Source organism: Gymnodraco acuticeps, unplaced genomic scaffold (genome assembly GCF_902827175.1).
Source record: "Gymnodraco acuticeps unplaced genomic scaffold, fGymAcu1.1, whole genome shotgun sequence".
NCBI classification, from domain to species: domain Eukaryota; kingdom Metazoa; phylum Chordata; class Actinopteri; order Perciformes; family Bathydraconidae; genus Gymnodraco; species Gymnodraco acuticeps.
Genome location: NW_022990475.1, coordinates 272,408 through 296,651, shown reverse-complemented (window position 1 = coordinate 296,651; position 24,244 = coordinate 272,408). Strand labels below are relative to the sequence as shown.

Below are 24,244 nucleotides of genomic sequence, written 5' to 3'. Positions count from 1 at the left end.
GAATCAAATACAGTATTGCCCCACAGTTCCAATCTCGTCCATTCCACCCTGGTTGTTCCCATTGCCAAGTGGAGACCTCAATATACAAGAGGAGTTAAAGGAAAAGAAAGAACTACCAGTATGGCGCATAGTCCAGAATTATTTTGCAAGATATCACTCAGACTCAACAATCATATTTACAGATGGTTCCAGAGATCCAGAGACAGGGCGTGCAGGGGCAGCAGTTTATATCCCAGTGACTAATACACATATAAATAAAAGGGTAACAGACCATTTGTCAGTATACACCACAGAGTTGTTGGCATTGGTGTTGTCATTGAAATGGATAGAGGATAAAGAAATACATAATAGTGTAATTGCATCTGACAGCTTTTCAGCATTATCGAGTATACGATCAGGCAGATCTTCATTTAGAATGGACATAATAAATGAAATATTTCTAATTGTATATAAAATGCTAAACAAAGGCATAGCAACTCGTTTCATCTGGGTTCCTGCTCATGTTGGTGTGGAGGGTAATGAACAGGTGGATATTCTGGCCAAACAAACACTCAGAAGTATGAACATAGACATAGAAGTTCCACTCAGCAAAGCGGAGGTTAAAACATTCATACAGAAATATGCACAAACAACATGGCAAGAACATTGGGACCTTAGTGATACAGGAAGACATCTTTATAAAATTCAAAGGTATGTGGGGGATGGAAGGGGTTTAAAAGAAGGGAGGAAAATGTCATTTCTCGGATGAGAATAGGTCATACAGGTCTCAATCATACATTAAGTATAATAGGAAAGCATCCAACCGGAAAGTGTAAACACTGTAGCCAGCCAGAAACTGAATATATAGTACTCAGAGAAATGTGCTACACTGAAGAAAGCAAAATTCCATGACTTGTCGCTATCAGGGCTGTTAGGGAAAACATCAGGCAATATATATTGTGAGATTATTACGTTTCTAAGAGAAATGTATACATTTAAATCTAGAGTTTTGGTTCTTTGTTTTGTTTCTTTTGTTTATTGTTTTCTGCATAGTCTCTTGTCCACACTCCAGTCCAGTTGGTGGCGGTAATGCACCTACAAGTTGGTTTGCCAACCGCCAATAAACACTAAAGAAGAAGAAGATGCTCTGTGGGCCCACATCCGGTTACATCTGCTCTCTACCATGATCTCAGGCAGTCTCCAGTTCTGGTAAACAATCCTGCAGTCGGAGTCTCTATCAGCGTTCATTAATATATATATATATCTATCATATATTAGAATATAACCCGTTTCTCTCAGGAGAAGAAGAGACGAGATGAGCTTTAGAACAATTCCACCTCTTCACCCGGCTGCTAGCTGCTTCATGCTAGGTGGCTAATGCTAGTCGGTGTACATCAACAAACCGTAGAACAACGAGGAGCAGAAACACCGGGTAATACTGAGTACTTTTATTATAATACTGTGCACTTTTACTACTGATAATACTGAATGCTTTTAGTACTGATAATACTGATTATTTTTACTATAATACCGAGTACTTTTGTTACTGATAATAATACTGACTACTTTACTCAGATCTTGTACATGAGTAAAAGTAACATCAAAATATAGTCAAAGTACTTTTGGTAATAATAAACAAAATCATCATTAACATATAGTTAACGTAGCAAAAGTAGTGATTGTGCAGATTGGTCCATTTAAGAATAATATATATGATATGTTTTATAATGATTGATCATTAAAGTGTTCTCAAAGCTGGTAAAGGTGCAGCTAGTTTGAATGGCTTTGTATACTGCAGGGTAGCTTGTGGATTTACTCCAGGTGGAACTAAAGTCTGATTTAACACTTGATTATATTTCACATCATTCTTCCACATCTGTGAAGTAAGTAACTAAAGGTATTACATACATGTAGTGGAGTAAAAGTACACCATAAAAGTAGCATACAATGTACTCAAGTAAAATACAAGTACCTCTATAGTTGTACTTAAGTACAGTACTTGAGTAAATGTACTTCCCACCTCTGCTGTTAAGCTACTTCGTAGCTTTAGATTGGTTTTGTGTTGACCGTAGTGTTAATACTTATTTCAGAGACACAGAAGGAGCACTGAGAGCAACATGGAGAACAAAGAGACCCCCAGAACTCCGGTCAGTTTTCACAATATATTTCTAACACTGTTATCCCTTACACTGGGGTACATTTATGTTGTGTAAGGATTTTAAACCTGTACTTTTATTTAATGAGAAAAACAAACTTGAGCATTGTCGGGTTTATTCTCTTACATTTAGATATGGGTTCATGTGTATATCAGTATGTAGTGTCTCTACTTTAAAGAGTCCTCTCCTGCTGATGTTCAGGTGTATATCAGTATGTAGTGTCTCTACTTTAAAGAGTCCTCTCCTGCTGATGTTCAGGTGTATATCAGTATGTGGTGTCTCTACTTTAAAGAGTCCTCTCCTGCTGATGTTCAGGTGTATATCAGTATGTAGTGTCTCTACTTTAAAGAGTCCTCTCCTGCTGATGTTCAGGTGTATATCAGTATATAGTTTCTCTACTTTAAAGAGTCCTCTCCTGCTGATGTTCAGGTGTATATCAGTATGTAGTGTCTCTACTTTAAAGAGTCCTCTCCTGCTGATGTTCAGGTGTATATCAGTATGTAGTGTCTCTACTTTAAAGAGTCCTCTCCTGCTGATGTTCAGGTGTATATCAGTATGTAGTGTCTCTACTTTAAAGAGTCCTCTCCTGCTGATGTTCAGGTGTATATCAGTATGTGGTGTCTCTACTTTAAAGAGTCCTCTCCTGCTGATGTTCAGGTGTATATCAGTATGTAGTGTCTCTACTTTAAAGAGTCCTCTCCTGCTGATGTTCAGGTGTATATCAGTATGTAGTGTCTCTACTTTAAAGAGTCCTCTCCTGCTGATGTTCAGGTGTATATCAGTATGTAGTGTCTCTACTTTAAAGAGTCCTCTCCTGCTGATGTTCAGGTGTATATCAGTATGTAGTGTCTCTACTTTAAAGAGTCCTCTCCTGCTGATGTTCAGGTGTATATCAGTATGTAGTGTCTCTACTTTAAAGAGTCCTCTCCTGCTGATGTTCAGGTGTATATCAGTATGTAGTGTCTCTACTTTAAAGAGTCCTCTCCTGCTGATGTTCAGGTGTATATCAGTATGTAGTGTCTCTACTTTAAAGAGTCCTCTCCTGCTGATGTTCAGGTGTATATCAGTATGTAGTGTCTCTACTTTAAAGAGTCCTCTCCTGCTGATGTTCAGGTGTATATCAGTATGTAGTGTCTCTACTTTAAAGAGTCCTCTCCTGCTGATGTTCAGGTGTATATCAGTATGTAGTGTCTCTACTTTAAAGAGACCTCTCCTGCTGATGTTCAGGTGTATATCAGTATGTAGTGTCTCTACTTTAAAGAGTCCTCTCCTGCTGATGTTCAGGTGTATATCAGTATGTAGTGTCTCTACTTTAAAGAGACCTCTCCTGCTGATGTTCAGGTGTATATCAGTATGTAATGTCTCTACTTTAAAGAGTCCTCTCCTGCTGATGTTCAGGTGTATATCAGTATGTAGTGTCTTTACTTTAAAGAGTTCTCTCCTGCTGATGTTCAGGGGCCTCATTTATAAAGCCTTGCGTAGGATTCACGTGGGACGGTTGCTTACGTAGGACAAAGCAAATAAATACGCACAGACATTTTCGGATTTATAAAACACTGCGTACCGGTTTCCCTTTTAAAAATCACAATCAACTCGAAATGCGGCGTAGCTTTTGCGGGCTTCACGTAATGCCCATATTTGCCTATAAATAGTCAAAGAAACGCCACGTATTAATTAGGGATGCACGATATTGGTTTTGTGAAACCGATACCGATAACTTCCTGCTTCTCAAGACCGATACCGATAACCGATAATAATATAATATATATATTAAATGTACCTGTAGTTTTTGCACACCTGGTGGTAAAAAAAAGACTAGTAGTGAGCAAATGACATGAGCATTACTACTATGAACAAAACAAAGCCAAGAACAGTTTTGACTCTCGTCAAGCGCCATCATTTCTATGATGAAGTTAGAGATCGTTTTAGCCCTGGGGTCGTCTCTGGCAAACTTCTTGCCTTTTTCAAAAGCCTCGTCGATAGGTAAAAGCTCCGGTGCCTTTGCAGCTGGCTTTGGATTCGCCGCTAGTTTAGCAGCGCAGGCGTCTTCCTACGCTTTTAACACACCATCGTAGCGATGGCGATGTTTCAGGTGACTAATCAGGTTGGAAGTATTATAGCTCGTTGCCTTTTTCCCTCCTCGTGGAACTTCTGCATTTGTTAATACAAATAGCAAGCAAACTATCTAACTCTGAAACTTTGAAATAGTCCCATACCACCGGCGACATGTTTGTTTACTGTCCTGGCTTCACGGCCGCCGCACACTGGATTAGTGAAAAACTCCCCTCTTCCTAAACCACTAATACCACAGTACTGGCAAAACGGGAGGAGCCGAGTGAAAAACAAGCGCCCCTCATCCCAATCCACCCACACCGCAGTATTTTTTCTTTTTTTTTACCCAAAAAAAATATTTTATATTATCGGGGCTATTAATACTGGTATCGGGTTTATCGGGATGACGTCATAATTCCTAATATCGGACCGATAATTATCGGGCCGATAATTATCGTGCACCATTAGTATTAATATTCATTTTGACTGACTGCAGGAAGAAAATCGCAGGAAAAGACGACAGAACAGTTAAAAAAGACATTTCACACCGTGTCAGATTTTGGTTATTTTGGGGAGCTCGAGATAAATCACATTGTTTGGTGGATGCAGTTTGAACCAGAGTAGCAGCATGGAGGTCGGATCGCCACCAAAATAAATAAATAACTGGTCCGAAAAAGGTTAATGACAAAATAAATACACATAGCCTAACCTTCCTCAGGCAGTGTGTTTGTACCGAGGACAGGAGACACCCCCTTGATGAGAAACTGTAAGAAATGATCGGGGAATCCCTCCGGAGTGAAGTCATGACGACTGGATCTGAATTATTTGTTTGTATTTGGTGGTTTGTGTCCCAGCTGTCGATCAGCTGTGCGCAGCGTCTCCACTGCAGCCTGTGCATCTCTCCATACCTCCTGTGTTTTACGAGCGACAAGTATTGGCGAACGGCATTAAACATGATAGTATATAAAACCATGCTCGTATCTATACAACCTATAGAAATGCAAAACGGCATCAGTTTAAAGTAATTATGTCCTTCTGTTTACCGCATCATTTATGAGAATACATTTCTTAACAAGGGAACATAATCGAGGGGTGATCAATAACATTTCCGTATTTAGTTATTTCTCCAAGTTATGTTTTTGTGTGCACTGAGGAGTAGGGCTAAACGATATACTGTGTCATGGCGATAACCGCGATATGCGCATGCGCGATATTAACACCGCAGGGACGTGCGGTTTTATTCATTTAAAAAAAAAAAAATCTAACGCACTTTAGCACAGAATTCAAAATAAAGATACCCTTATTACTTATCGAAACTGCACATACAATATATCCGATCAAAGCTGAGACTCCACAGATTATTTAAGTATATTATTTAAGTATATTATCTAAGCGATCCGATCTCGCGACAGGGGAAGCAAACACAGACATCACAACACGTACCTTTTACGGGAGATTGTCTCACCGTAGCTGTCAATCTGATCAAACGATGTGTTCAATGGCATTAAAACGAGAAAAAACGCTGCTGAATCGGTTGATCCATAGGTTAATTATAGCAGATTATAGCAGCCAGGGGAGAGAAGAAGTCTAATCCACGCAATTAATTAAAACATTTTAAGCCACATTTTTGGAGGGCAAGGAATAGGTATCTCCATTCAACCCGGTCAAAGGCCTTTTCCGCATCGAGTGATATTACTACCTCTGGGTCTGGTGACCGGGCAGAGTGGACAATATTAAATAGTTTTCTCAAATTTGAATATGATTGTCGGTTCTGGATTAATCCTGTCTGATCAGGAGATATAATATCTGGAATCACATTTTCCAGACGTCTGGCCAGGACCTTAGACAGCAAGTCTACATTCAGTAGGGAAATAGGGAGATAGAGGCTTGTCGTAAAGTCATAGGAAGGGAGCCTGAAGAGAGTGCTTCTTTAAACATTGTCTGAATAATTGGTGCTAGTTGAGGGGAAACGTTTTTATAAAATTCAGTAGTGAATCCGTCTGGGCCGGGCGATTTATTGTTTTGCATTGATTTAATGGCCATAATTATTTCCGAAGTTGAAACATCTGCGCTCAATTTAATGTTTTGTTCCTCTGACACAGTAGGAAGAGTAACATTTTGAAAGAAGACCTCAGGGTCCTCATTACATTCTGAGGCATAAAGGTTGGAATAGAAATGCAGAAAAGCTTAATTTATGTCCTCATGATCTATCAGGGTCTCTCCTGTATGTGACTGAATTTCAGTAATTGGCCGAGCGGCGAGCTTGCAGGGCCAGGAGCTTGTTCACTTTGTCTCCAAAGTCATAGACATTATGCCTGGATTTCAAAATAAGACGCGTTGCCTCATCAGTAGTTAGAAGGTTGTATTCAGTTAGCAGACGCTCATTATAAAGATCTGGGGTTGGAGATAGAACATATTTTGAGTCAATAATCGCGATTTGATGGGATATCTCTTGTAGCTTTGAATATTCGCCTCTATTGATTCTAGAAGAGTAAGCTATAATATGCCGTCAGAGGTAAACTTTAAGGGACTCCCACAGTGTGGCATTAGAGATTTCAGGGGAGGAATTTGATGACCTATCCAGGGTCGTGTCCAGTATAAGGTTAAAATCACCTCCCATTATAACAAATCCATTGTCAAGCCTAGGTATTTTAAAGAATAGTTTCTTAAAAAAGCTACTGTCATCGCAATTTGGGGCATATACATTTACTAAAATCACTGGGTTAGCAAAGAGCTGCCCTACCACAATAATATACATTCCATTATTAATTCCTTTTACATTCCAAGATACAAACTTGGTAGGGTTGTTGATCATCCTAGTGGATTTACCTGCCATATAAACTTGGATAAAAAACAAAAGGTGGATTTCCCCCGGAGAGGGAGCGGCTCCACCTGCTCCTGCCTGCTTTCCACCTGTCTGCGATCTGCAATCTGCGGAGGCCTGCTCCCACCTGTCGAGTACGGCTGTGCTGAGGAGGATTTTACCCCAGAGACGTTGCAGGGAGACGGAGTGGCTCCACGCTTCGGGCTGGAGCCTGCTTCCACCGGGCGTGTGCTGCTGTGTGGAGGAGGATTTACCACGTTTGGGGCCTGCCAGGGCGGCTTTCCACCTGTCTTGGTTCTGCTGTTGTGGAGGCCTGCTCCCACCTGTCGTGAGGAGATTTTACCCCGGCTGGGACCTGTTTTCCACCTGTCCTGGTTCTGCTGTTGCGGAGGCCTGCTCCCACCTGTCGTGTGCTGCGGTGTCGTGTGCTGCTTTGCTGAGGAGACTTTTACCCCGGGGATACCACGGAGAGACCGGAGCGCTTCCACGCTGCTGCTTTCACCTGTCATTTGCTGCTGTGCTGAGGAGGATTTTGTACCAGGAACATCGCGGATACTGTGTACTGGTCTGGGAAAATGGCCCATATCGTGATTCTGCTGTGCCTGTTAACTGTTTTGGACAATGAGAAGATCTCAAGTCATTCTGAGAAGTCTACTGGATTTAGGTCTGTTCTGCCACCCGCAGTGGGCAGCCCCTGCAAAGGTTCGGACAATTACCGGTTGCCTTGTCACTAGGGCTGTGCATCTTCACTGGTCTCACGATTCGATTCAATTACGATTATCCTGTCTTCGATTCGATATCACGATGCATCACGATTCATACCAATGCGTTGCATCCTCAAGTTTCTATATTACTGCACATGGCTTCTTTTTCATCAATGAATACATGCAGTAAATACATATGAACTCCCTTTTTATTATTTAGCAAGTGCTTCAGAAATCAATAACATAAATGTCTTGACATTAATTTACAAACCAAAATAAATCAATTGCATAGCTCTAGCATCCCTATAGAGTATCTGTGTGTGAAATTGTTCCATCCTCAAAAACAAAAAACTATACTTCTGCGGTCTAGCTGCAGCTTCTAGCAACGGCCTTCTGTTAAAGAAAGGACACTGAATGTCCTGAATGTGGCATCACTAATATGATTTGAGTCTGAACACAGCAGACAACAGGAGTATTTACAACAGCATATCAAACTACAATCCTGCATGCGGGTGCACACTCACATTCTCTGTCTTACTGTTGCATAAATCCCATGATGGTAGGAGATTAAGTTAGCTTCATCATATCTCAATCAGTGATTAAGTGAATAATTAAGTTTCTATCAAGTTACTATCAGCCTGTCACTCATTATTTCAGGGGAGGGGGCGGGGTTTGGAGCAGCAGAGAGGAGACGGTGATCGCGGAAGCTTTCCTCCTGCCTTCACAAACTTTACACACGTATCGTCTGAAAATAGCAAGAGGACATTCATACTCTGCTATCCAAGACTTAACTAAATCCACCAAAAACCTGACATGATTGTAATGCCAGTATTTCTTTAAAACATAAATCCCTGTGTGTCTGAGCCGCAGCGACACGGAGTGATTCAGAGCGGGTCCTTCTGCTGTTGGTTCTAGACTGGTGTTCTTGTGTTGGTAGATAAAGCAGACTGCTCCGTGTTTGGTGTCGCTGTGCCGTTGTCACGTCTGTTCCCTGATCTCTGCGTCACCGACCGATTTGATATTAAAGTGACAGAAAACAAAACTTTATTGTAAAGCCGCGGCCGGAAAATCAGGAAGCAACGTTACTACGCTATAATCGATTATGTTCTGTCACTGCATCGATGCAGAATTGTCCACGTCCGCATCGCGATGCATCGTAGAAACGATACATTTCAACACCCCTACTTGTCACAGACAATCTGTTCGACAAAATATGTAAGTCTTTTTCACTTGCCTGCTATGATGGTTCTTCAGGACTGCTTTCTTGAGCTCAAATCACACTTTCACAGACTTTGCTGGTGATTTTAAAGGGGACATATCATGCTATATTTGAACAATATATTGTAGGCCATACCTTTTATAAAGTATATAAATATAGTTTTTTTTTCAAAATACCAAACAGATCCTGTATTTTAGCTATGCCTCATTTCGCTCTATATGCTCTTTCCAGCGCTGTTTTTGCAGGGGGCTGATTCTGTGAGCTGCAGCTGAGAACAACCCCCTGCAGGAGAGGGGAGCATGCTTTGAGATCAGCTGCTCGGCTGTCAGAAGAGGGGGAGAAAAAGAGATCTCCGTCCTCCGTGTTTTATTCTTATAGAAGTAAGAAGAGAAGTAACGGGGCAGAAACCCTCCTTTTTACGCAGCGGTCCAGACATAGACATCAAACGGCGACACATATTCAGTTGCCAGTTACTTTGGCATTAGGGCAGGGATATCTAGATACTTTCCAAGGTTTGACATAATGAATTGTGCTACTTTTAAAGCAAGCAACGATGTTTTCAAATCTGTAATCAAAAAGCTCCTCCAAAAACGCTATCGAACCAGTTCCTGCCGTTGCTACGTTAGTCCAAACAGTAACAACGGACTATTTTTCTTAGCGGATGCATGTAAATTTAAATCAATAAAATAATTTTCTAAATCCATAAAAGCACCTTCATGCCGATCTAGATCCCTCCGCTTCGCGTCGGGCTCCTGATCAGCCTGTCGGTGTTCTTTTCCCCATAATGACCGCGTCGCTGCACATTATCCCTTACATATGATTATATAGAGTCATTATGCATTTGTTTTAAAGCAGGAGGTGCAAACGCTTGCCTCGGGGAGGGAGAAAAAGAGCCACAGCGGAGAATAAACAGAAGGGCAACCATGGCAACCATGCCCGTGAAGTCTTCTTCGCTGCTTTTGTGGCAGACTACAGCGCCACTTACAGGCCTGGCATATGTACTACAGCGTCTCCAGCGCTTTCGAGCGGCAATGGCCGGCCGTGGCCCAACCTCTCATTCCCCTGATAGGTGGAGAATTGACCACTAAGCGGAGCACCACTTCTGTGACGTAGAAAATAAATCAAATCTGGATCAGTCTGTATCAGATCTCTTACAGCCCCTTTTTTTTTTTTTTTGAGATTTGGGTATAGAGGAAAAGAGAGAGGGTTGTATTTTCTGACACTTGGTGAGTTCCCTGACACACCGGGGACACATATTCATGTATAAAAGACATACAAGAGTGCATTTTGCACGATAGGTCCTCTTTAAAGTAGATGACAATGTATGTGTGTCGATTAAGAGGAAAAGATGCCTGATTTTCTTGTTGTTATTGCTATCAGGAAATGTACAACCTAACCCTGTAAGTAATAGTCAGATCGCTACTCCTGCTGATTTTAATTCTTGGGCTGGGTTTCATTCACTTAAATGTGCGCAGTCTTTTACCTAAACTAGATTTTGTCCACATTTGGGCGAGCTCGACTGACGCTGATGTCATTGTCTTATCAGAAACGTGGCTAAATAAATCTATATTGGCCTCTGACATATCCATAAATGGTTAGTGTATATCGTACCGACCAACCTAATAAAGGTGGTGGCGTTGCCATTTATGTGAAAAATAAGTTTTGTGTAACCAAGATGGTTTCCAAATCTATCGGTAAACAACTCAAATTTTTAGCTTTAAATATTGAAGTAGCAAAGGGTTGACAGGTCATGGTGGTGGGCTGTTACAGACCCCCCTCAGCTGTCAAGGACTCCTTGTCTTCGTTGGCAAATCTTCTATCTCAACTTGACTACAAGGAAATAGTGCTACTTGGTGATTTTAATTGGGACTGGTTAAAGGTGGGGTAGGTAATTTTGGAGAAACCAGCTCGAGTGCCCTAGCATTTGAAAATACACAGCCGGAAAAAAATCTGCCACTTCCTCACAGAGCCCCTCCTCCAACACACACGAACGCGCACATGACCAATGAGGGCACGAGATAAGTTTGTGCACAGATGGAAAGCTGACAGGCAGGTAGGCCATCCGGGGCGGCTAAAATGATTGGTCGTGCTTTTTACAGTACTATGGCTTCCACAGATGACATTTTTGCATGGATCTTTTGTCAAAGCACTTAAGATATTCATTGCTATCGGGATGATAAGAGCATTCCATGGAATATAACAAAAAGTGTATCTCGAGCCGGTTTCTCAAACTTACCCACCTTTAACTACAGTATCAGAGGATTTTAAAAACCTTTGTATCACATTGAATGTTACTGTTACGTTCCCTCCTAAACTAGGGGTACAAAGGGAAGTAACAAAACACAAAAACAACCGGGCGAGAGGAAAAGGAGAGGAAACTGCCTGCTGAAGCCACAAAGTGAGGTTTTAATCAATAAAAAAGTAAAGAGGCTCACCAGCCAATTTGCAAAAGCAAACTTAAATAACTTAGAGCAACTTATTTCTAAAAGAAAGTAACTAAATTAAACAATACACAAAAAGGTAAACTGGAGCACATCTCCTAACAATTCACAAGAACACAGGCCTCACACAGAGACAGAGACATGCTGCACACATGCAGCCAGAGGAGAAGGAGAGAGGCCACTGCAGCCTTCCTCAGGTCCTTTAAGGAGGCCCTGATTGGGGATTGGGAGCACCTGGGGGAGAGGCTGCACCTGGAGACAATCGGGGGGGAGAAAGAGAGAGACACACACACACACACACACACAAAAGCACCAACTGCGGCACGTAACACCCCCCCCCCATAAAACACACGTTATACTGCTCACAAGCAGCCAACACCGGAGCAACACATGGAACACACACATCACACGGAATACACACATCACTCACTGAACACAGATCCACATCGCTCTGAGCCAGATCCACACCCACCGCTTCAGAGACGGGAACACCCACAGCACTGTCACAGACGGACGCAGAACTTAACTGCAACTCACCACTCTGTCGCATTGCAACTGGGTGCCGGTCTTTTGGCTTTTCCAGAGACCGCTTGGAAGCTGCCACCTGCTTCTTCCGAGCTACACACTCTGCCACTAGATGACCAGGGCCAAGACAAAAGAAACACAATCTCTTTTTCTTGGGTCCTGGAAGAGAAGCAGAATGAGAATGTGTGGCACGCCTGTTACGAGCTTTCCGGAAAGAAACGCGATGGGGAATGCTCTGAGCCAAAACACCACTGTGCATTAACACCAGCTCATCCGCCATAGTGGCAGCCTGCTGCAAGGAGGGTTTTTTTAATGTAAAAATGATATCCTGTCTAAATATCAGTCATGCTTCAGAAAGCACCATAGCACCATTACTGCGACTATTACGTTCCCTTCTGGGCTAGGGGAACCAAAGGGAAGCAACACAAACCAGAATGGAATTGGTGAAAGTTATAAGTGGTTTTATTATAAATAGCAGCGGTAAACAAAATGGCAGGCATGCAGCCTGGAACAACAAAAAGGCCAAAGGGGCACAGGTTGACAAATAACCAAACAAAAGGAGGACTCTAATTGATTATCGCAAAATCTTTTTTGAAAGCGATATTTAACTGAAAACACTAGGGAAATGTTTACTCAGAATCTTTCTTCCACACTTGCCCCTGCCAACATCTCAGTAAATGAGCTAGTAGATCATTTTAATTCAAAAATAAAATATATTATAGATGCCATTGCTCCAACTAAGGTAATATCTCCATGGAGAAAGGCCATGAGCGTGAAAACAGAAGAAAGAGTGTTGAAAAGCTGAACGCAGGTGGCGAAAAAAACTAATCTCCAGGTTCATTTTGAAATCTAAAAAGCTTTTATAATTTGGAATTGAAAAACGCACGACAGTCTTTCTTCTCTGACATCATTGCCAAAAACAAAAACAACGCACGTGCCTTGTTCGCTACCGTTGACAGACTAACTAACCCCCCAGTGTCAGTAGCCTCGGAATTTCTATCCACCAGGGCGTGCAATGATTTTGCCTTTTTCACTGACAAAATTCAGAAAATCAGACAAGCAGTCAGTGCCTCTGCATCAGGAACAGCAAATGTTCTGTCCCTGTGTCCACCTAAAGCCAATCCAGACACCATGACACAATTCCATCTGATACATGCTCAAGACCTGGAAGACATTATTCAACATCTGAAATCCTCCTCCTGTAGCCTCGATATTATTCCGACAGGATTTTTCAAAACTGTTTTTCATTGCATGGCCTCAGATCTACTACACATAGTAAACAAGTCTCTCCACTCGGGTGTATTTCCACAGGCCCTGAAAACTTCAGTAATTAAACCGCTCCTAAAAAAGCATAACCTAGACGCAACCGTATTGAATAATTATAGACCAATATCAAACCTTCCTTTTTTATGAATATGTTTTTTAGGTTGTTATTGAACAAGTAAGCACTTTTATGTTGAAGGCAGTTTTTCCAGGCCTCTACCGTAATGCATAGGATATTCGCGCACCGCAATACAACGTGGGGGCTGGCTTGACTGTGTTTTCCGAAGTGGAGGTTGGCTTAACCGCAGTGACATTTCCCCACTAAGCTTGTTGTTTTCAACGTGTGAGAAAGACGAGATTAAGGTAGCATTAGTGTACAGTAGTGGGTGGGGGGGCTTTCTCTCTGAGATCTGGTGTTTGTTGACATGCATTTAGATTTAGACGTTTCCTTTTAGAAAATGCATCAGTCTTATTTTATAATATGTAGTGATTACATGAAATTGTATCGTTTTATTCTCTCTTTGAAAATGTTTTTATGGTGATATATTTTCAGGCGCCTGTGACAAGAGACACCAACCCTGATGGTCCCATTGAAATGGAGAACGTTGACACCAGGAATGCTGGGCCCTCTAACAAACCCAACATCAACAGAGAGGTACATTTAGCTTTATACTGAGCATCTTTCTGAATCATTAGCTGTTGCTCCTCTTTTTCTTCAAGCAGATAAATGAATAATAATAATACATTTAATTTATATAGCGCTTCTCATCTGCCAAGACAAATCTCGAAGTGCTTGATGAAAGTATATTATGATGAAAACCTATTGTGAATAAGCACTGCCGAGCGGTTTTCTCAATTTCCTCTAAGGCCAATGTTAATATAATATTTAGGACAAACTTTGGGCTTTAAACTGCCTTTCCTTTTGATTAAAAATCACACTTTTCTGAGATACCTACGACGTCCGCACCTTACATCAAATCTTGAATAGAAACTAGAGACAACAAAGCTGGTTGTATTCAAACTTTGGGCTTTAAACTAACTAAGATTGTTTTTAATGTTGATGTAATGTAACAAAATGATATTGTTAGAACATTCAAATAAAATAAGGGAAGATAACTCGTAAATATTGAATATCACAAAAGATGATAATGCTGACCAATATAAAAAAAAAACTTTTGAACCATTAATAATTATTTCAGGATTTTAAGCTTTCAAAAGATTAAAACATAAACAATGCAGTTATTTCTTACTGGTGATTATGTTAAAGTTTTGTTTGAAGAGGTTTTCGAGTTCCATCGCAAATAAAGCATTACCAACCTCACACAATAACTTCACATTGCATGTTACTTGTTAGCCGCTTTTATCCAAAGCGACTTACATACTCAATACTGTGGACAATCCCCACAGGAGCAATTTGGGATGAAGTGTCTTGCCCAGGAACACAACGACATGCTGACTGCAGTGGGACTCGAACTTGCTATCCCCTGGTTCGAAGATCAGTGCACTAACCCACTGCGCCACACGCCTCCCCGACAGCACAACAGCCTTATGCTGGGAGTAAGATTCAGTTTCGTACTCTGAAAAAAAAAGTGTTTTAACTATATACTGTTAATTGCAAACAGTATAATGCCTTAAAATATGTTTTCATTATCTACGGATTGGAACAGTTTTCCAGAAGCACAATTTGAATGCTGTTTAAACGACATCTGTTTCTGTGTTCATTTTTAGATAAAGGACACAAATCTAGAGGAACCCGATGAACTGTACGATTCCAGCAGTGATATCTCTGGGAGTGGGGATGAGTTTGACAGTGATTCCAGCCTCACAAAAACCCTGGAAAATATATTTTTTTCAATTAATAGTGATAGTACACCACCAGACTCGGGACCACCAGGAGCAGAAGAACCCTGCACAGATGCCATGACAAAAAGTGATGGTGATACTCGCTATCAAACAGGAAGGAAACGGCAGTCTTGTCACCAGATGACATTTGGAGACAGTGGAGAAAAAGAACAATGTTCAAGTCAGGACACGCATGAGAGCATTGTTGTTGCTGCTTCCCAAAAAAAAGACGGTATTAGAGTCTACAACAAGAGACAGTATTGCCTTTATTGTAGTAGGCCTTGTGCGAAAATGGCAAGGCATCTAGAAAAAGTCCATGAAGACAAAGCAGATGTAGCTAAAGCCCTTAGCTTTCCAAAGAGGTCAAAGGAGAGAAGACATCAATTGGATTACATCCGCAACAGAGGCAACTATGCTCACAATGCTGCCGTCATGGAGTCTGGGAATGGGGAACTAGTACCGTTTAAAAGACCGACTCAACAGGCAAAGGGGAATGAGTTTATTCCATGCGAATATTGCCTAGGCCTTTTCAACAGAAAGGTCTTGTGGCGACACATACGCACATGCAAACGCAAACCGGTTGCCCAGAAACCTGGAGAGAATCGCGTCCAGTCAATATGTACATACACAGGGCCTGTGCCTGCACAGGTTCCAGATGCCATAACAGAAAGGGATGGTGATACTCACTATCAAACAGGAAGGAAACGGCAGTCTCCGGCTGATTCATTGAATGTCCCAGCCTGCGATTACACAGTGCCCGACCAGATGACATTTGGAGACAGTGGAGAAAAAGAACAATGTTCAAGTCAGGAGGACACGCATGAGAGCATTGTTGTTGGTGCCTCCCAAAAAAAAAATGGTATTAGAGTCTACAACAAGAGACACTATTGCCTTTATTGTAGTAGACCTTGTGCGAAAATGGCAAGGCATCTAGAAAAAGCCCATGAAGACAAAGCAGATGTAGCTAAAGCCCTTAGCTTTCCAAAGAGGTCAAAGGAGAGAAGACATCAATTGGATTACATCCGCAACAGAGGCAACTATGCTCACAATGCTGTCGTCATGGAGTCTGGGAATGGGGAACTAGTACCGTTTAAAAGACCGACTCAACAGGCAAAGGGGAATGAGTTTATTCCTTGCAAATATTGCCTAGGCCTTTTCAACAGAAAGGTCTTGTGGCGACACATACGCACATGCACACGCAAACCCAAATCGGTTGCCCACAAACCTGGAAAGAATCGCGTCCAGTCAATATGTACATACACAGGGCCTGTGCCTGCACAGATTTCAAAACAATTGTGGGGAGTGATTTGTTCAATGAATGCTGATCCCATCACAAATATCATTAAAAGTGACCATGTCATCACTGATCTTGGGCAGGACTTGTTGAACAAAGGTGGTAATTCCACCAAAAACCAACACAATGTAAGGGAGAAGATGAGAGAATTGGGACGGTTAATTCACAATGGCAGAAAGGTCACCAGTCTAAAAAAACTGGAGGATTTCATTAATCCTAAGAAGTACTTGGAGATGGTCAGAGCTGTTAAAGTCACTTGTGGCTATGATAGTGGAACTGCAACATTTCAGATTCCATCCCTTGCAAACAAACTTGGTCATGCGCTGGTCAAGGTCAGCAAACTGTTGAAAGTTCAGGGGTTAATAACTAACAATCATGAACTTGTGAGAAAGGCCACAGAATTTCAACAAGTTCACAGTGAGAAATGGAACGAGATGATTTCTTCAACGGCTTTAAGGAACATTGCTGAATCGAAATGGCATGTTCCCACTCTTATGCCATTCACTGAGGATGTTCAAAAAATGCATCAGTTTCTCAGTGCGATGCAAGATGAGTGCAGCAGTAAACTATCTGGAACACCTTCTACAAAGTCCTGGACGGAACTGGCAAAGGTGTGTTTAGCACAGATTATCCTCTTCAATCGACGCAGGGAAGGAGAAGTAGCAAGCATGCCGCTGACTGCATTTCTGTCAAGGGACACTTCTGATCCCCACGAGGATGTGGACTGGGCACTCTCTGAAGTGGAAAAAAAACTGTGCAGACATTTCTCAAGGATTGTCATCAGGGGAAAGCGAGGCAGACCAGTTCCAATTCTTCTGACTCCGAAAATGCTGTGCGCATTAGAACTCCTAGTGAAGTATAGAGAGGATTGTGGGGTTCTAAAAGACAATGCATATATGTTTGCAAGACCTACAGCTATGACACATTTCTGTGGTTCAGACTGCATACGTGGCTTTGCAAAAACATGTGGTGCTAAGTGTCCAAAGTCACTGACATCGACCAGACTCAGAAAGCATGCTGCAATCCTTTCCCCCGTGCTGAACATGACGGACACAGAAATGGACCAGCTGGCCAACTTTCTTGGTCACGATATTAGAATTCCTCGTGAATTCTATCGATTACCGGAGAAGACGCTTCAACTTGCCAAGATCAGCAAAATTCTAATGGCACTTGAGCAAGGGAGATTAGCAGAGTTTCATGGAAAGAACTTGGATGAAATCACAATAGGGCCAGATGGTATGTTAGTTGTTCAGTATGTATTTTTTTCAATTATTCTAATTGCTTCACCGTGTTTAACCTGTACTCGTTATATCTCCAACAGAAAGAGTTCTCGGTAGTGATGATGATGAAGAAGAAGAAGGGAACGGGAAAATAGAGGAAGGAAACTATGCTTCTGCCGTTGATGGTTTGTTGTTAGTCATTTAATGTCGAAAAAATAAGTGCTTCAGTTTATAAAATATTCACAAAAATAGTTTAGCAGTTGTTTTATTTTGGATTTGTTGTTCTGTCTTTTTCTCTTGGTCTTGCATAAGCACTTTAGTTTGCTACAATTGCAGTATCGCTAGACAATAGGACCAGTCATGGAAGTGGGAAAAAGTGTTCTTTCTTTTCCAAGTGTGATCAATTTCCTCACCAATATTATTAAGTGCTTTTATTTTTTATAAACCCAACAGAGGAGACTATTCTACCTACTGAGGGGAATACAATCCCACAGAACATGAAGGGACCCAGATTGCCAACAGCAGAGGGACAGGAATCGTCTGAAGTCCATGCTGTAAGACATGCTTCAAAAGGTACATTTTACAATGTTCTTTTAATTATATTATTTTACATTTGGCAGAAATTGGTCGGAAAATATATCAATCTTCCCTTTTGCACTCTTTAAACTGCTGATGCTCTGGACAACAGCTTAAGTGGAAGATATTGATATGCTATAGATCAGGGGTGCTCAATACGTTGATCTCAAAGGTAGTGTGGGTAGATCGCATGGCATTGAAAAAATAGTTAGCCTATCATCCATCCTTACTTTGGCATTTGCCACTTGATTGACGTACAGGTAAGCCAGTCTGAGATCTCATATTTTCTAACACGCAGTTCACCGCGCAAGCTGCAAATCACCGGCGAGCTGATTACCTAGTTAGCCTTCCAATTTATACAATTCTACTAAAGAAAGGGTATAAAATTGACGTAAAGACCAAAGATGTACTGAGTTGTATTGTGCCATACGGGTTCATGCAGTTATGCAAGGTACACCAACATAAGGTATACTCAGTATATATAAATAAATATATGTTTAGCATTTTTTATGTAGGTAGATCATTTTGACTTGGTCATTTTAAAAGGGTTGCACATAACTGGTGCGCAGGTGCGCATTCGCACCTCCGCCAAAAAAAGAGCCCCGGGTCATTTGAAACAAAGCGCATTTGCGTATCAACATTGAGAGAGAGAGAGAGAGAAGGGAAAAGAGAAAATAGAGGAGAGATGAGAGAGAGAAAGATATTTACGAGTTGCATATGAACCATGATATGAACTCAGAGCCGGCCCGTAGCACTGGCTAGATGTTCGCCTAGGGCGCCAGATCTGGGGAGTCGCTGCGCTGGCAGTTCTGGGAGGGAAAAAAACATTTTGACTGTTGGGGCTCATCCTAATTTTCGGCCTTGATGTAACAATATTCATAATTAAGTAAATGTAACACCCTTTTCATCCCGGTTCCACCTTTCATTTGCCCTGTACGATGGGCGCTGTAAGTGATGAAAATGGGGAATGTTGGCTTATCTGGCGCCCGCAGCTCACAGCCAAAATGCGAGTGAGCGAGGGAGAGAGGGAGAGTGCACCGGTACCAGCGCTGTTGTTATTAGAATCTGGTGCTGTGCTTGCTGCTCTAACGGATATAAGAAGAAGATGTTTCGACAATAATGTGGAGGGAGAGTCCTCTCCAGTCAGACTGAGAGGCTGATGAGTTAACTACAGCTCAGTGAGGTAAAGGATTCTGAGTCTAAGTTCAAACGGTTTGGTCACAATTTATGTAAACACATATTTCCAAGGCACTCCTTTATAATTATTGGGATAAACAGGTTTGAAATCATTCCAATGTATACTATAGGACAGTAACCAAAAATATCCTTTAAAACTGGAGATAAAAAAAAAATGCATAAATAAATAAATGTTAAGGTAAAATAAGATATGAATGAACAACACAAATAAAATAAGTTACATTCATTTGTTATTGGCTATGGTAGGTTATTGGTTATGTTCACATACTTATTTGATTACATCCACTTGTCTAAGATGACAACAGAGACTTTCAACCCATAACCAGCTGTTGACTTGTGGATGCAAGCAGCTAATCGCAGACTCAACCAGAGAGAAAGAAGTAGGCCTACATCATCAGCTACCATGTCTGACAGAGAGGAAGATAGTGAGGAGAACAGTCAGGAGGGTAGTGATGACAGCTTGTAGGATTACTGGTCGTGCTAATGTTGTCTTGTGTTCACCTCTGCGTGTGTGTTCTGTGTTCACCTCTGCATGTGTGTTCTGTGTTCACCTCTGCATGTGTGTTCTGTGTTCACCTCTGCATGTGTGTTCTGTGTTCACCTCTGCATGTGTGTTCAGTGTTCACCTCTGCATGTGTGTTCAGTGTTCACCTCTGCATGTGTGTTCTGTGTTCACCTCTGCATGTGTGTTCTGTGTTCACCTCTGCATGTGTGTTCAGTGTTCACCTCTGCATGTGTGTTCAGTGTTCACCTCTGCATGTGTGTTCTGTGTTCACCTCTGCATGTGTGTTCTGTGTTCACCTCTGCATGTGTGTTCTGTGTTCACCTCTGCATGTGTGTTCAGTGTTCACCTCTGCATGTGTGTTCAGTGTTCACCTCTGCATGTGTGTTCTGTGTTCACCTCTGCATGTGTGTTCTGTGTTCACCTCTGCATGTGTGTTCTGTGTTCACCTCTGCATGTGTGTTCTGTGTTCACCTCTGCATGTGTGTTCTGTGTTCACCTCTGCATGTGTGTTCAGTGCCGTGGCAAATAAAGTCAAGACCCCCTCAAAAGTTACGGTTTATTTCATTTTAAGGATGAGCACCAAGCAACATCTCCAGGTGCTCCTTTGAGAACCAGGGCAAACAAGTTATGTGCACCCCTGAGTATAGATACTGTATGTGTGGCTTGAAGTTAGCAGACACACTTTTGTGCAGTAGTTTCAATCACACCCATTTATAACAGGTGCACAAAAAACAGCACATGGCAATGTTATTAACTCAAATACAATTTTTTAATTTTTTATTAGTATTAATAATGTACTCATATAACAGCTCCACATAACTTTTGGAGACTCCAGAGGCCTGTACTACAAAGTATGATTCATATGTTGCAGGTGCGACAAAGTGTAGTTGTACGTTTACAGTCCTGCAGACTGTTTAACTCTGCAGGGGGTTTCAGCTGAAATAATGACATGTGTTAATATAAAGGGAATACCCAATAGTAACTGTTGTCTATACTCATTCCTTGGTAATTAAATAGTGATGAGCATGGCAATTTAGGTCTTCACATAGTCGATAGAGCGATTTTGGCCAGCGTCCCTTCCTGCCTTTGGCTGCAGCAGGTGTGTTGCTTGTAACCTGGATTATATTTGTCAGACTATATTTGTTGAATAATATAGTTTGCTCATCTTGTGAAAATACAGGCCATAGTCTGTGATTGGTCATAAGGGGCACCTATCCAATCAGTGACTGCAACTACCCAATTAAGTGAATGCACAGAGGAATTATAGCTTACACATTGCCTTTTTGTTTAATTGACAAATGTTTTTTCTGCTCACTTACAGGTAAAGCTGCTCAGAAAAGAGTGCCCTGGACAAACACAGAGACCCAGGCAGTTCATAGACACATGAGTCGATTTATTACTTCTTGTCTTGTGCCAGGGAAGAGCGACTGCGAAAAATGTTTAAAGGCAGAACCAATAGCTCTTCAACATCGGGATTGGCAGACCTTAAAGTTTTATGTTCACAACCGTATCACAGCATACAAAAGACAAATTCAGCGAAAATAGGAAGGCTGTATGATGGACTCAATTTTGTCCCGACTTTCCTTTTTGTTAAAAAATAAATGTTGCCAAGATTTGTTTAAAGACTCACACTTTTTATTTGTATACTTGAAATGTGAGATCTAAGGATTATTGTTATTATTATTTCAATATTTTGGGAAGTTTACTGGACCACATTACCAGAAGCAACCCAGGCATGTTGTGAACTCCTCCGCTGTGGATGCAAAAAGGGGTGCAAATGTGTCAAGGCAGCAATTCAGTGCACTGCCCTTTGCCACTGTGGTGGACTGTTTTTTCAGAACTAACTGCATTTAGTTGAAAACCTGTAATATTACATATATATTATGTAACATGTATTACTTCACCAAAATAAATATGTTAATGCTTTTACTGTGCATTTTGTTCCCTCAATACCAGATACATGTAGTTAGCTACATTCTAGCGTGTTGTAAATAGTACCAGTGCATTGCTCATCCTTGAAAGATTAGCCACCAGAATCAAGATCCTAGCCTAGGTGGTCTAGATGCTAAGCTACTGGTAAAAATAATAACCATTGTTCAAATATGCGATGGCCCTATAGCCAAACATCTTCCTTAAGGCATGCTCTAACAGTGTGCCAAAGTTCATGTTTTTATTATAAGCAAAAGAAAAAGTGCATGTTTTTTTCCATCAGATGCTGAAAATAAATGTGTTTATATATAGCTTATGGTTTTGACCTATTTTTTGTTTTCTCTGATGGCTCCTGAAGTATTGAAACTCTGAAGGAAGTAGCTAATATTCTTTGAAGCAACCTGATGTTATATGAGGGTGCCTGACACCATTTTTATTATAGTATACAGAAAGATATCCTTTTGTAAAGCTGGAAAACATGATTTAAAATCCAGATGACTTTGCAGAAAATACTAATAAATTCAAAATCCAAATATATATTCATCCATTTAGGCTGCCAACCTTTGAGTTCAGCTTGGAGTGAGAATGTGTGTCCAGTGTTACAACTTTATTGAACGTGTACAAACTATTTACATAAACAATTGACAAACATAACTTGACAGGGATTAACTCGCTCAGAAGGAGAAAGAGAACACTGTAGACTGTATTATCTCTTCGATTTACACACGGCATCTATTGCACGTCTGTCCGTCCTGGGAGAGGGATCCCTCCTCTGTTGCTCTCCCTGAGGTTTCTCCCATGTTCCCTTTAAACTGTGGGTTTTCTCCGGAAGTGTTTCCTTGTACGATGTGAGGGTCTAAGGATAGAGGGTCTAAGGACAGAGGGTCTAAGGACAGAGGGTGTCGTATTGTCATACTGATATTCTGTACAAACTGTGAAGTCCACTGAGACAAATGTAACATTTGTGATATTGGGCTATATAAATAAACATTGATTGATTGATAGACACTTGTTCTCTTTCAAAGAGGCAAGGGATACAGAAAAAGGAAAGGAATGATGAGAGAAAGGTAAGGCACTCGCAGTTTCCTTGAGCTAAGAGGGGAGAGTTGTGTTTTTCTGTCTCAGCTTTGAGGGGTAACAAGGAGGACCCTGAATGTACAGGTCTCAGTGTAATGACAAAAGTCACTCAAATGCTCACATGTTGATGACATACAGTTTGATTTACTTTAAACGTCGCATTACGTGTCTGGTCCCCCTTTCAAATCAGTGTTTAAAGAGAGAAAACAGGACAGCCTAGTTACAAAAAGGGGTTGTTTGTATCTGTTTTATTTATTATTTGTTTAAGTTTTCTTCTTGAAGTAAAGATACAATGTAAAACACTTAATAACAAAGATATTAAATCAATTAGTTTTTATGTTTTTTAGACCCTGCTGGTTTTATCATGTATGTGTGCTTTGAACCTGTCTCAAGACTTAATGGTGACATTGATTAAAGTTTAAACTGACTGTATCCATGGCAACATTAGACTTGTATTTACATCTCCTGGGGCATTGTGGGAACAGCACTTCCTTAAACTTTGCGTGATTATATTTATCGTCATTGCTCCTCTGTTCAGCACATTGTAAACTGTTATCCAACATACATCCTTTATTGAGCACAATCTGTCTTTTTCATTTACTCTTCATATTTACAATTACAGCACAACAATAATGTAAATCACACAAAATATGAATCACTAATTATAAAAACTTCTTCCAAAACATTTTCATTGTCTGCAGATATCAGATATAACATGATGTGCAAATGACCATGTAAATGCTTTGAATATTTAACTATTTTAGATGCCAGATATATATATAAATATATATATACTGTGTATGTATATACACAGGCACTGAAAAAGTGTGTTCCTCATGATATGTCCCTTTAAGACATTTTTCTTTCAAAATGTGATGGACAAACAACATTTTGTAGCATTTAACTGTAGGACACGGCCGGTATTTTTTTCTGTAATGACCTTAACCCAGAGAATTTGGTTGTAGAGGCTTACAGTTCAATTTCAAAACATTAAAGGTCACCTATCATGCTATTTTTAGGCAATAGCAGGATAGGTATCAGATATATACAAGTATATTAAAAAACATGTCTGTGAAGTGTTTCGTTCAAAATACCAAACAGATCACCCATTCTAGCCTCATACCCCTCTATTTCAACCCTGTTACTAAAGTGCTGATTCTTGGTATAAAGCTTTAAAAACAAAAAGAGGGGGCGGAGCTTATGCCTGCTCATGCGGGAGATTCTACCAGCAGATACTCGTGTTGAAACGCCATATCCTGTTCTAAACCACATCAAGGATTATTTCTGAAACAGTATGGAGCTCAAATGCTTTTTCTCTTGCCGGTTATACCACAAGGTGAGTTCCTTTTTTTATTTCCTGCTTCTTTACACATGTACTCTCTCCAGTACAGGTTGTGTTAGCGATGCTTGCTAATGTAAACAAAGACCATATTACGTCCAA

The 24,244-nt window shown here is 40.9% G+C and overlaps 1 protein-coding gene across 2 annotated transcripts; it reads left to right on the top strand.

Moving 5' to 3' along the window:
• Nucleotides 1-1,122: 1,122 nt before the first annotated feature.
• LOC117552648 lies at nucleotides 1,123-22,040 on the top strand. Of its 2 annotated transcripts, XM_034226223.1 has the most exons (8): nucleotides 1,123-1,411; nucleotides 2,070-2,126; nucleotides 13,717-13,818; nucleotides 14,571-14,720; nucleotides 14,892-17,535; nucleotides 17,621-17,704; nucleotides 17,973-18,092; nucleotides 21,119-22,040. In XM_034226223.1, the coding sequence occupies exons 2-8, from the start codon at nucleotides 2,097-2,099 to the stop codon at nucleotides 21,340-21,342; spliced, it is 3,354 nt and encodes a 1,117-aa protein (XP_034082114.1). In that variant the 5' UTR covers nucleotides 1,123-1,411; nucleotides 2,070-2,096; the 3' UTR covers nucleotides 21,343-22,040. The 2 variants fall into 2 exon arrangements, with proteins under 2 accessions (XP_034082114.1, XP_034082115.1); XM_034226224.1 differs by lacking the exon at nucleotides 14,571-14,720.
• Nucleotides 22,041-24,244: the final 2,204 nt, after the last annotated feature.